The sequence below is a fragment of the Diabrotica virgifera genome, chromosome 5, assembly GCF_917563875.1.
Source record: "Diabrotica virgifera virgifera chromosome 5, PGI_DIABVI_V3a".
Classification (NCBI taxonomy): Eukaryota; Metazoa; Arthropoda; class Insecta; order Coleoptera; family Chrysomelidae; genus Diabrotica; species Diabrotica virgifera.
In genome coordinates, this window is record NC_065447.1 from 84,968,156 (window position 1) to 84,982,439 (window position 14,284).

Consider the following 14,284-nt stretch of genomic DNA (forward strand, 5'->3'; position numbering starts at 1 on the left):
TGTCATACAATGACATTAATAATCTTTTGTTTTAAAATCGATTTACAGATTAAGAATTTAAATAATTGTAAATTACGCAAAAACTATGACATCTAGGTATAGGACATTCATATACCATTCGAAAGAGGTAAATTTGGTTAGTATAATTATTTATTAATTTACATGGTGTTCCATTTAAAATAAGCATCATATGACACATTTCATACTCCAATAATGAAACTGTAAATTTTGAACACCCTGTAGACCAGGGGTGGGCAAAAGGCGGCCCGCGGGCCAGATCCGGCCCTTTTGCTTACTTTATCCGGCCCGTTGAAAAATTATTCTTCGTCAAATTTCTTTGTTAAATGCTCTAAAATGACACTTAGGTATAGCATTTGTGTCAAAAAATTTCTTTACAGGGCAGTACAGGGAAAAAACTCCGCCAAAGAGATTGGCGGGTGCACAGCGTTAGTTCACGTAATAGTCTTCCGGCATTTTGAAAATGTCATTTTGTCTTAAAAGTATTTGCCCACCCCTGCTGTAGACAAATGTGTAATAATTAATCATGGAATACATTCAACCAATATCCAACTATTTAGATGTAAAAGTAATGTTTTTATAATTTCTTAAATAACTTGAGAATAAGCCTTCTTTTAAAACTTTACATTTTAAGAAAAGTCAACATAACTCAGAACACTCTGTACATAGGTATAGGGAAGCCTTATGAAACTATACCTTATTTTTTGCGGGCAATTAAAAAATGCAATAAAATACAGGGTGTTCCATAAGAAAAAATATAACTTTGATACGCCGCCATTTATTGGGGGGTCAAAATAATTTTAAAATGTAGCTTTTATCAACTTACAAACTATTCATTTAAAAAATTTTTAAAATCTTTTACCGTTTCTCTTTAATCTTCCGTCCCGTTAGTGGTAACTCACCCTGTATTAATAACTAAAACAACAGTTTGTGTAGAGAGAAGTATGGTTAATTATTTTTGTTTTGTTTAGTATTTAGGTTCAACACTTATTAAAGAATTTAAGGGTACTGAATCAACTAAGAAATCAATCCAGACTGTGATAAAGTCGAAGGATCATCCTAGCGAAGAAATATGTCTTTCTATATCATATAAAGGAGTCAAATTTGTTAATCCTATTGCACAGGTAAGTTCAAGATCTTATATAGTTTCAAGTTCTTCATACTTAACATTTTTTCAATATACAGCGTGTCCCCGTAAATAGTGCGTTCCTTTAAGGTATGGATATAATGCACAATGTAGAACAAAAAAGTTCCATAATATTTTTTTTCTAAAGTTAACCTTAGATTAGATTAGATTAGAAGAAAAACCAAAGTAAAAGACGCAGGAGAACATGCTGCCAAATTAAAATGGAGCTTCGCAGGACACAATGCCCAACTGAGGATAAAAGATGGAATCACGAAATACAACAATGGAGACCGTGGTTAGGAAGAAGAACTAAAGGAAGGCCACAAATGAGATAAGCCGATGACATAAAGAAGTTTGAAGGACACAACTGGAAACAGGTGGCGCAAAATAGATAACACTGAATTGAATTGGTGGAGGCCTATGTCCAAAGTTGGATTACTGAACGCTGAAGAAGAAGAAGAAGAACCTTTTGCAAAAAAATAATGCACTTAAAAACGAATTTTTGATTTTCATCTTTTTGTTAAAAATAATTTCGTTTTTTGACTTCCGAGTGATACCAAGAACTCAAAAATCGTTAAAAATAAAAAACGACAGCGTTGTCTCGGGAAACTCATGAGCTAATTTTAAATTTTTTGTTTCGCATAATCCAGTGACGAGTTCTGACGTCGTTCCATCGCAAAATCCATTTTTTTAAGGTGTCTGTAAAAATTTGCCACAGTTGGCTTATTTTTCAATATTTTTCCTTGAATTTTTTTAAATATTCTTTGATTGTACCTAATAAGCTTATTTAATTTAAAAATACAATAAGCGTGCTGTAGTTTAAAAAAATCGCAAAAATGTACTTGAAATGTTGATTTCAAACCATACCACCCCATGTTTAAAATTCAAACAAAACAAATTTTTGTTTTGTTTGATGTTGAGGAGGAAGACGTGTAATGTAAGATGGTGTAATGTAAATACTAAAGGCCCATGCCGAAAATGGGGGTTCCCTTGATATTTATATGATTTATTAGTTTTATTACTGTACTACCAGATACAACTGTAAACATACAACGAAACCTACTATTTTTGAATTGTGACTGTCTATCTTTATATTTTTGTATTGCACATAGTTGCCAGATTTCAATTTGCATACCAAATGGTTTTTTGGCCAAACGGTTGAATTTAGAAAAAAATGTTATAAGACTTTTTTGCTCTACATGGTGCCTTCTACCTATACCTTTAAGGAACGCACTATTTTCGGGGATACCCTGTATGTATAATATATAATATGAATTTTACAAATAAGAGGCAGATATGGAGCACAGTTATTTAATAAATCTTGCCCAAGTACTTTCGCTCTCAGGGCATCATCAGGGTCATTTCGTCAGAAAAAGGATATTCCAGAATTTTACTTATAAATAATAATAATAATACAAATAGCACACACACACACTGGGCAAAGGAAAAACGGAATAAAATAATAATTGAATGGGGCAACATTGTTCGGCGTTTGGAGGTTCAATAATTGTGGATGTTCCTTATTCCACCATTATTAGAAACTTACCGGATTCATACACAAATGAACTTTTTATAATATGTAGCTATAAAAATTAGAACAACCTTGATGATATCCGATTTTCGATATGAGTGGAACGTAAATAAAAGGATGAAGGTAGATACATAGACTTTCACTGTCCAGGACCGTTATACGATGTGCTGAAGTTCCTGTTTATTTAATTTTCATTATTGTTTCTGGTATATTATGCTCTATTTTTAAACCAAAAGGAGTAAGTAATTTAAATTTACCGCGCCGTAATGCTTGTTTGTAATTGGTCCAACCTCAGGCAAGTTTACTTCACTGTTATGAAATTTTGACACTATTGACATTTATAAAAAGTTAGCACTATTGGCATTTCATTAGTTAATTAAATTATATCCGCGATTTTTTGTGTTTTCTGCGTTATTTTTTTAATTTTTAGGTTTTTAGTCTGCTTTTATATATGTAAAAATCAGTTGTTTTTAGAATAGACCAGGGCGCATCTGTAAAAATATTAGTACATTTGGATGTTGAAAGATGACTCATATTTGTTGTAGAAATTACTTGAAAATAACTCATATAATAATATTTCAGTTATCCTTCTACTCAAAAAGTCCGGAACATTGTTTAAATCATCAAAATCTCTAAAATTAAGGAAAAATTCGATTTTTTTCTTCGTATTTAATTATAACTTTAAAAGTATTTATTTCCGAGAAAAGTTGAATTGACATAAAAGTTGCGTAATTACATTGCCTACAATATAGGATTAGTTAAAATTTTTAAAAATTGTCACCCTTGTTGCAAAATAGTAATAATTGCGAAAAAAAAACAAGTATTTGCATTTTACGTTTTTAAACCATTTATGCCACACTTAGGACCTTTATATTTCACCCAGAAAAACTTTATGATATAATAAAACTATACTGTAAATTTCATTAAGATCGGTTAAATAGATTTTGCAAAATAAATTTTGCAATCTAGCTTTCGCAAAAAATTCATTTTTTCAAAATGTTACAGGACTGAAAATAAAGCAGACAGCAAGTTGATTTTTTTATATATAGAAGAATACTGTACCTTTTATTTACCATTTGCAAAATTAAAATCGGTTAACTACCATGACGTCAGGAATTTTTTTAAATAAACATTAATTTTTGGTGCTACGCGCAGGACAGCGGATACGTTTGCTCTGATTGGGCATTCCAATGACCTTTGATAATAGTTGATAAATTTTAAGTTTTAGTACATTTCAATACAAATAAATAAATTTCAACTTATTTTTAGTTCTGCAACATTTTGAAAAAATGAATTTTTTTTGCGAAAGCTAGATTGCAAAATTTATTGTGCAAAATCTATTAACCGATTTTAATGAAATTTACAGTATTATTTTACTATATCATAAAGTTTTTCTGGGTAAAATATGAAGTGTAGCATAAATGGCTGAAAAACGTAAAATGCGAATACTTGTTTTTTATCGGTTTTTCACAATTATTGCTATTTTGCAACAAGTGTGACATTTTTTAAAATATTTAACTAATCCTGTATTGTAGGAAATTGAATTAAGCAACTTCTATGTTAGTACAACTTTTCTCGGAAATGAATACTTTTAAAGTTAATATCGAAAAACGAAGAAAAAATCGATTTTTTCCTTCATTTTTTGACATTTTGATTATTTAGACAATGTTCCGGACCTTTTTGAGTGGGAGGATAACTCAATTATTACTATATGAGTTAATTCCAAGCAATTTCTGCAAAAAAATATGAGTCACCTCTCAACGTCCATCTCAAAACAGATGCGCCCTGGACTAGAACTGTTCAGCGACGTATTAGTATAATATAATATTCATGGATTACCATCGAAGGCCCACGTGATCAACCAAAAGAGAAGATGTATTTGGTGATATTTCTAGTCACTTTCTTGGGTGTGAATCTGTCTTTTTAGTTTACTCCTCCTGGTTTAAAAACAAATCATAGTAACTGTAGAATTTTGATCTGATTTTTATGTAGCGTTTGATTTTGACTCACAACTCAAGACTCAGAGGAGATTTCAATATCTTGAAACAGTTTTTCACTTTTAAAACTTCTAGGTTTGATCGTAGAAGGTTCTAGCTTCTGCCTTGCAATTTATAAAGTCAATTTAAGATAACTATCTAGGATTCAGAATAAGTTCAGTTTTTCAGTTTTTCACAGTTTTTCACTTTCAAAACCTTTTAGGTTTGATCGTAGAAGGTTCTAGCTTCTGCCTTGCAATTTGTAAAGTCAATTTAAGATAACTATCTAGGATTCAGAATAAGTTTTGTTGCAGAAAGTTATTTGTGAACATGAGATTAAAAATATGAACTGCGTTTGCCAGGATATGGAAAGTCAGTCTTACTTCGCATACATCACCAAGGATTGTGAATCCTTCTATTGCCACGTTTTTCAAGCAGTGTCACCTGTAAGTAGTATATTTAGTAATTATTGCAGATTATATCCTATATGTGAAATGTATAAATAATGTAAAAAATTATTTGGGTGAATTTCAGATATTAAAGTACTATACAGGGTGATTGATTAGTGGGGTAAAGCTCAATAGATCCGCTATAGTAATAGATAGCAATACAATTTAATAACAAACATTGTAACCAACTTTGAGCTTAACAGGTTGTTCGGGCAGACCAAACTTTTGTTTTTTTTAAATGGAACACCCTATATTTTATATTATATTCGAAATCCTGCTAACTTCTCCATCACAAAAATATCAAGGTTTGTTACGTTATACATGGTATTTACAAAGTTATAACCAATTTTGTATGAAAATCTTAACAAGTTCAACTCCCTGTATAAATAAAAATAAGCAAAACTGCAATGGTTTATTAATGCCATATTTTTTTACGTATTGTCAAAATTGTCAAAAAAACTTTGACTTCCAAAAATTCACGAATTTATTGATGTGAAGTTAATAACGAACAAAATTAGATGTCAAATTGTGCTTTGAGAACACGTCAAATTTGGCCTTGAATAAATTGGTCAATTTCTTCTTCAATTTATTGTTGGTGTAAAGCGGGTATAAGATATAAATTTAAATTGTCGTTGTCACTGACAGGATGAAGTTCATTAAAAATTAACTACAATAAAATGTGAAAATCCAATGAAAAAATGTACGTGGTATACTATGGCTGTCAGATAAGTATTTTGCCCACAAAAGAAAAACGACAATTTTGGAAAAAAGCTTATATAGAGGAAGAAGAAGAAGAAGCAGAAGAAGAAGAATAAGAAGAAGAAGAAGAAGAAGAAGAAGAAGAAGTCTTAAAAATACGTTTTTTCGAAGTCTGTAAAGTAGGCTTTCGTGGCGGCGGTGACCTCCTCATTCGACTTAAAGGACACCGCACACATCTTATGGAAATTATAATGTCACTCAAATTCAATAAAATTTATATGAATAGATTCGTTTTAAATTAACGGTCAATTCTTATCATTGCGCCAACTCTGTATTTTCAATAATAAGAGCAGAAATTGATATAAATAAATCTGAAATCAAATGGGTACCTACGTACATAAGTTAGGGAGAGAAAGAATATTTTAAAATACCCAAATTATCGGTACTCCATAAATCAGCGGATTAGTTTAACTAATCCTCTTAGGCCCAGCGGGGTTTAAGCTGTTTTGAATAGCACCCAGAGCAATAGTGATTGTAACTGACACATTTATGGACTCCAAAAATGTGATTTCGATAATTTTTAATTGCAATTTGCGCCGTAATTAATCATAATTAAGAGTTGGCGCAATGATAAGAATTGACCGTTAATTTAAAACGAATCTATTCATATAAATTTTATTGAATTTGAGTGACATTATATTTTCCATAAGATGTGTGCGGTGTCCTTTCTGCCCGAAGAGTAGCTTTTTGTCACTGCTGTGTTTGGAAACAAGCAAAAGTCGCACGGGCTCAAATCTGGAGAATACACTGGATGGCGCAGCAGTTTGTGGCCCTATTCCACCAATTTTTCCATGGCAACCAGTGACGGCGGAAGTGTGAGCCGGTGCGTTGTCATGGTGGAAGAGCACTTTGTTCTTCACCAAATCCGATTCGAACATCATAAAAGGAATAAAGTACAGAAGACTCCAACGGCAGGACACCTCAGAAGACATTCTGACCAAAGAACAGTAAGGCTGGTATGGGAGGAAGTCCCAACTGGAAGAAGACCACGCGGACGTCCTCGGCTCCGGTGGCAAGATAATATAGCAGGAGGTTGCTCAAGACAGACGAGTGGAGGCATGTTGTCAAGTCGGCTAAAATCCACGAAGGGTTGTAACGCCAAGAAGTAAGTAAGTAAGTAAATTGGATTCGGCATAGTAGAACCCTGTGACCCTTTTACTGTTATCAAGGTAGTAGATATAGGTAACACCTTGCGAATCCCAGAAAACGGTGGCCATCACCTTTCCAGCTTAGAGTACAATCTTGGCCTTCTTCGGAGCACTTTTGCCTATTGACGTCCACTTCCATCGCACAGACAGCTTACTTATCACTAAATTTTCATGCAAGATATGACCCATGCGTTTTTTTTTGAGATACCTACTATCCCAGATATCTCGCACACCTTGGGCCGGCGCTCGGAGGTTTGCCAATACGAGATCGTTGATTTGTGTCCCGTTATCCTTCGTGGCAGCGATTTTCGAGGCATCTATAGGCGTGGCTCATCAAAAACCGCTGTGCGACCACGTTAAAACTCGTTAAATCAATTTTTCACGGTTACCATCGAAGGAAAATCGAAACCTTACTTCCAAGCTCTCTTTGATTTCGCTGTACGATTTCCAAAAATAAGAATCGAGACACCAACCAATAATGCCCTTTTTCCATTTTTCTAAAATTCGCAGACACGCCCGATTCGACTAAAATTTTGTACTAAAATAAGTACTTATTGGACCGCCTACTATGTTTTGTGTATTTGGTAGTCTTGCGAGTATTAAATGGGTAGCGGGAATGACTACTATGAATGAATTATTCACTGTGCACACTGTGGGCCGAAATAAAGGAGTACATTTTTTAGCTGAAAATACCTTTTTTGTTTTTTGGGCGATTAAATTTCTTTTTGTAGGGCTAATAGCCTAACATGTTCTCAACATTACTGCAAATTTGGAAGCAAAAATAACGTACAGGGTCGGACTTAAAAATTTATGTAATGGTGCATTTGAGCTCGTTGCAAATGAAAACTGTCTTAGCTAAAATTGAACTGATATGCTCTTTTGGTAGGTTAACTATCCAGACCACTTCAGTAAAAAGGAAATTTTTAAAAATTACCGGATTCGCAAAATATCATTTTTCTATTTAAATAATGTTAAGAACACGCTTTCGCCATAATATTTAAAAAAATCCCGAATTTGTAAAATTCATTTTTTACTTAAATTAGGAAATCTTATTCGAGTACTTTTCTAATATGTTCACCAGAACGAAAGCCTCTTAACACTAAATTACATCTTTTCAATCGTTTTTGCCTCATATTGGCAGTAATTTTTGTTAAATCTCTTAAGAATTTCTCAAACGCTCAAATATGTCAATTTTACATAGTAAGCCATGACTGATTAGGTTGCCATGGAATTTGTTTGACAGTCATAGTTAAATAAGTACATTGGCCAGTTCATAATGCCATTTAAGCAAAGAGGACAGAATATAAATTAAATATTACCATGAAAAATACATATTACCCTGTATAATTATGGTGCAAGAAAAATTGTAAATGCATTTTCTGAGAAAAAATAAGCATATTGGAACGATAGGAAAGTTCTTAAGAGATCTAAGGGAAGCCCATGGGTGTATTGAACATTACAGTGGAAGAGGAAAGAAGCGAAGCTCATAAGAAGATTACGCTCTCGTGAAGACATTAGAAAAATTTTGTTTTCAGATGAAAAAATGATTTATTTACGGCCTCCTAAAAATACCCAAAATAATAGGGTTTATTCTGACTCACAATTTATAGAGAAATTTCTCCAGAGCATCTTTTAATTGAAAAAAGTCATTTCTCAAAAGGTGTAATGGTCTCTGTTACAGTATCCATGTTGGGAAAATCTCGTCTTATTTTTGTTGATGCTGGAGTAAAACTTAATTCAGAAACATATCAAGAACAAATCTTGCAGCACCTGTTACCTGAAATTAAAGAATTATATTATGATTACACTTTTCAACACGATGGTGCTCCTTCGCACACTTCCCACAATACAAAGATATTCTTGAGTGAAAATTTCCCGGACTATATTGAGCCAGAGATGTGTCCACCTAACAACCCAGAATTAAATCCAATTGACTATTCAATTTGGGGAATTTTTGAACAAAATTTGTATGACGGACTACAATTTGAAACCATCGAACAGCTCAAAGAAAGAATGCAGTTTGTTTGGAACAATTTTGAACAGGGTGTAATAAATGGGGCTATCAATTTATGGCGCAGACGACTTCAAGAAGTGGTAAACAGTAATGGTGGCCACATTCATAATATTTGTCTAAGTTTTAAAATTAATAAACTGTTTTCATAAGTGTGTTATTTGCTAAAATATTATATTTTCCACCTACCTCTACCGAAAGTATACTTTTCCGGACCTGATTGTAGGGAGCAAAGTTGTACTTTTCCTCCCTAGGGAGAAAAAGTAAAAGTGACGTCATGGTATTTCAGTCATGAAATATAATTTAATGACGCACTGTACAATATCTATTTTCTATTACGTAAGTATCTATACATTTTAACGTTTATTTATAAAACACCCTGTATTTTGCAGAATGGTAAAAAGCAGTAAATTGTTATTTTTATTTAACAATGTTTACATTAATAATTTGACTTATATTTGACAGTTGACAGTTATATTGTACCTACTTGTTAGTTTTAGTTCCAATAAATTTTGTTGGTTAGTTACATAAATAAATTGAGTAAAAATGAAAAAATGACTTGTTATTTGAGGAAGGTGGAAAAACCATATGTATAACATGGGAGTAAAGTGCCTTTTCCTCCCTCGAATGATTACTGCCCTCCGCTACGCGTCGTGTAGTAAACTTCATTCTCGGGAGGAAAAGTATCACTTTCCTCCCTTGTTATACAAATAGCTATTTCCTAATTTATTAAAACAATAATATTTTGCGAATCCGGTAATTTTAAAAAAAATTACTTTTTACTGAAGTGTTCTGGATAGTTACCCTACCAAAAGAGCATATCAGTTCAATTTTAGCTAAGATAGTTTTTCTTTGCAACGAGCTCAAATGCACCGTTACATAAATCTTTTTATAAGTCTGACCCTATACCATTGTATAACTAGACCAATAATGATAAACAATGTAAATATAAATATATTATATAGATAAACAATGCCTATACGTTATTTTTGGCTTCCAAATTTGCAGTCATGTTGAGGACATGTTAGGCTACTAGCCCTTCAAAGAGAAATTAAATCGCCTAAAAAGCAAAAAAGTTATTTTCAACTAAAAAATGTACTCCTTTATTTCGGCCCACAGTGTATATATGAAGTTAATTAAATACTAATACTAGAAAAGTAATAAATATTTGTGATATATACATAAGTATAAAATGATAAAATATCTGAAGCTACAATAATCAGGTAAACACCATAGACGCACAAGAAAATATCGCTTCTGTAAGAACAATAATTAGACGCGGGCATTTAGTACAAAATAAATAAATTTTTAAATACAGCAGCACATAGAGACTTGCAGTTTTTTGCATTATGTTTAGGATGACGTCAGGAAAAAAGTCCACTAGTCAAAAATGGGTGGAAATGCATATTTGCACTGTAAAGTGCATAAAATGCATCCAAAATTGCATAAATATAAAAATAAAGTCAAAATCAGTATACTAAGGAACAAAATTTATTATTTGGGGGGTTTTTGTGGTCACTGAATACGATTACGCAATCAGAACTGACTCCCGGATCACCTGGTGCCCAAGGTCAGTGCAAGAAACGTCATCTTCTGGAGTTTCGATGGTTTTCGGCGATAAATCGATGCAAACGGATTACTCACGTGTTTTAGGGATCACTAAGTACTAATATGCCATCAGAATTGACCTCCGGAGTACCTGGTGCCCAGGGTCGCTACTAAAGCACGTCATCTTCTGGAGTTTCGAGGGATTTCGGCACTAAATTGATGCAACTGGACTATTCGGGTGGTTTTTGAGGTGGTTAAACACGAATATGCCATCAGAAGAGACCTCTGGATCACCTGGTGCCCAAGGTCACTACAACGGACGTCATCTTCTGGACTTTCGAGTGTTTTCGGTATTAAATTTGTCCAAATGGATTACTCGAGGGTTTTTGAGGTCTCCAAACACGAATTAAATTCATTCCGGAGTACCTGGTGCCCAGGATCGCTACTAAGGCACGTAATCTTCTGGAGTTTCGAGTGTTTTCAGCATTAAATTGATGTAAACGGACTACTCACGGGTTTTTTGGTGTCGGTAAACACGAATATGCTATCAGAATTAACCTTCGGAATACCTAGTGCCCAGGGTCGCTACTAAGGCACGTCATCTTCTGGGGTTTCGAGGGATTTCGGCATTTAATTGATGCAAATAGATTACTGGAGGGTTTTTGAGGTCGCTAAACACGAATATGCCATCAGAACCGACCCACTGTGCACCTGGAGCCCAAGGTCACTGCAATGGACGTCATCTTCTGGAGTTTTTAGGGATTTTGTCATTAAATGATAAAAATGGGTTACTCGGGGGTTTTTGAGCTGTTAGACACGAATACGCTATCAAAACAGACCACCGGATCCTCGGGTGCGAGGTCACAGCAAAGGACGTCATCTTCTGAAGTTTAGAGGGATTTCGGTATTAAATTGATGCAAACGGATCACTTACGGGTTTTTGGGGTCGCTAAACATAAATATGCCATCATAATTGAACTTCGGAATACCTGGTGCACAGGGTCTACTAGGACACATGATCTAGGACACATGATCTTCTGGGGTTTCGAGGGCTTTCGGCATTTAATTGATGCAACTGGATTACTGGAGGGTTTTTGAGGACTCTAAACACGAATATGCTATCACAACCAGCCCCTTGTGCACCTGGTGCCCAAGGTCACTACAAGGCACGTCATCATCTGAAGTTTTAAGGAATTTCGGCATTAAAATTGATAAAAATAAATTACTCGGGGGTTTTTGAGGTCGGTAAACACTAACAACATGTGGTCGACTACCGACCACAGATCACCGACTGGTGATCTTTAAAATCTTAAGACATCGACTTAATGTCGACTACTTTTTGATATAGAATGTAAGTATAATATAATTTAGAGGTTTTTACACCTATTGAAATGGCTAGATACAATTACTTGTACACTGGACATAAGTAACCACATTTTCTAATTTTTTTCAACTGTCAAAATTTAACCCTTTTGCTTTTTAATCTTAGTGGTTCACTTATGTGCAGGTTTACACTGATGATGGTCAGTTTGACCGAAAACGTTTTATACTTCCACTCCCTTGTGGATAAATTTTAAGAATTTTAATAAATTCATATGCCTACATACAACAGAAGTGTATACTTCATTGTACGTTGTCAAAAAGTAATCCATTTTTCATCAATTTATTACCGAAAACCCTCGAAACTCCAAAAGATAGCGTGCTTTAGGCACCAGGTGCTTCGGTGTTTGTTCTGATGGCGTTTTCATGTTCAGGTACCCCAGAAACCGATAAGTAATCCGTTTTCATCAATTTATTACCGAAAACACTCGAAAATCCAGAAGATGGCCTGCCTTAGACACCAGATGCTGCGTGGGTTGGGTTTGATGGCATATTCATGTTCAGCAACTCCACAAACTCAAGAGTAATCGGTTTGCACTAATCTAGTATCGAAAACTATCGAAACTACAGAAGATAACGTGCCTTAGGCTTAGGCACCAAGTGCTCCGGTGTATGTTTTGATGGCGTATTTATGTTCAGAAATCGCAAAAACCCATGAGTAATCCATTTGCATCAATTAAGTACCGAAAACCCTCGAAACTCCAGAAGATGACGTGCCCTAGGTACCAGGTGCTCTGGTGTCTGTCCTGATGACGCAATCGTGTTCAACAGCTCCAAAATCCGACTAGTAAGTAATCCGTTTGCATCAATTGAATGCCGAAAACTCTCGGAACTTCAGAAGATGACCTGCGTTAGGCACCAGGTGCTCCGAGGATGAGGTCTGATGGCGTATTCGAGTTCATCAACCTCAAAAATCTATGAGTAATCCGTTTGCATCAATTTAGCACCGAAGACTCTGGAAGTTCCAGAAGATGACGCCCCTAGCAATAACCTTGCGCACCAGGTCTCCGGGATTCGGTTCTGATGGCATATTCGTATTTAGCGACCTCAAGAACCCCTCAGTAATCCATTTGCATCAATTTAATGACGAAATTTCTCGAAACTTCAGAAGCTGACGTCCCTTGCAGTGACCCTGTACACCAGGTGCTCTATGGGTCTGTCCTAATCGCATATTCGTGTTTAGCGACCTCAACAACCCCCCGAGTAATCCATTTGCATCCATTTTATGCCGAAAACCCTCGAAACTCCAGAAGATGACGTGCCCTAGAAGCTATCCTGGTCACCAGATTCTTTGGAGTTCAATTCTGATATCACATTCGTGTTTAGCAACTCCAAAAACACGTAAGTAATCCGTTTGCATCAGTTTATTACCGAAAGACCTCGAAACTCCAGAAGATGACGTCCCTTGCAGTGACCTTGGGCACCAGGTGATCGAGACGTCTGTTCTGGTGGCATATTCGTGTTTAACGACTCAAAAACCCCCGAGTATTCCATTTTTATCAATTTAATGCCGAAATCTCTCACACTCCACAAGAGGACGCCCCTTGCAGTGAGCTTGGGCTCCAGGTGCACAGCGAGTCGGTGTTGATGACCCGTGCAAAAACCCGTAAGTAATCCGTTTCATCAATGTGATACTGAAAGCCCTCGAAACTCCAGAAGATGACGTCCCTTACAGTGGCCTTGGGCACCAGGTGATTCTAAGGTCTATCCTGATAGCACCTTTGTGTTTAACCACCTCAAAAACCCCCCGAGTAGTCCAGTTACATCAATTTAGTGCCGAAATCCCTCGAAACTCTAGAAGATGACGAGCCTTAGTAGCGAACCTGGACACCAGGTACTCCGGAGGTCAATTCTGATGGCATATTAGTACTAAGTGATCCCTAAAACACGTGAGTAATCCGTTTGCATCGATTTAACGCCGAAAACCATCGAAACTCCAGAAGATGACGTTTCTTGCACTGACCTTGGGCACCAGGTGATCCGGGAGTCAGTTCTGATTGCGTAATCGTATTCAGTGACCCCAAAAACCCCCCAAATAATAAATTTTGTTTCTTAATATACTGATTTTGACTTTATTTTTATATTTATGCAATTATTTGGATGGATTTTATGCATTTTACAGTGCAATTATGCATTTCCACCCATTTTTGTAGACTTTTTTCCTGACGTCATCCTGAACATAATGCAAAAAACTGCAAGTCTCTAGGTGCTGTATTTAAAAATTTATTTATTCGGGTATTTTTAGTGCTAAATGCCCTGGTCTAAATATAGAATCCTTAGAGCATCTACTAAGCTTATGAGTTAAGTTATGCCTAAAATGTTCATTTTTTATAGGTTT

At 35.1% G+C, this 14,284-nt stretch overlaps 1 protein-coding gene across 3 annotated transcripts in view; it reads left to right on the forward strand.

Annotated features, from left to right (window-relative positions):
- Positions 1 to 14,284, forward strand: part of LOC114324206 (ankyrin repeat and SAM domain-containing protein 1A-like) — a 351,154-nt gene that overhangs the window by 319,633 nt on the left and 17,237 nt on the right. For all 3 annotated transcript variants that reach the window (XM_028271967.2, XM_028271968.2, XM_028271969.2), the window contains 2 exons: positions 990 to 1,142; positions 4,966 to 5,097. In XM_028271967.2, coding sequence (XP_028127768.2) covers positions 990 to 1,142; positions 4,966 to 5,097 — 285 coding nt within the window. The remainder of the gene's footprint in view (positions 1 to 989; positions 1,143 to 4,965; positions 5,098 to 14,284) is intronic.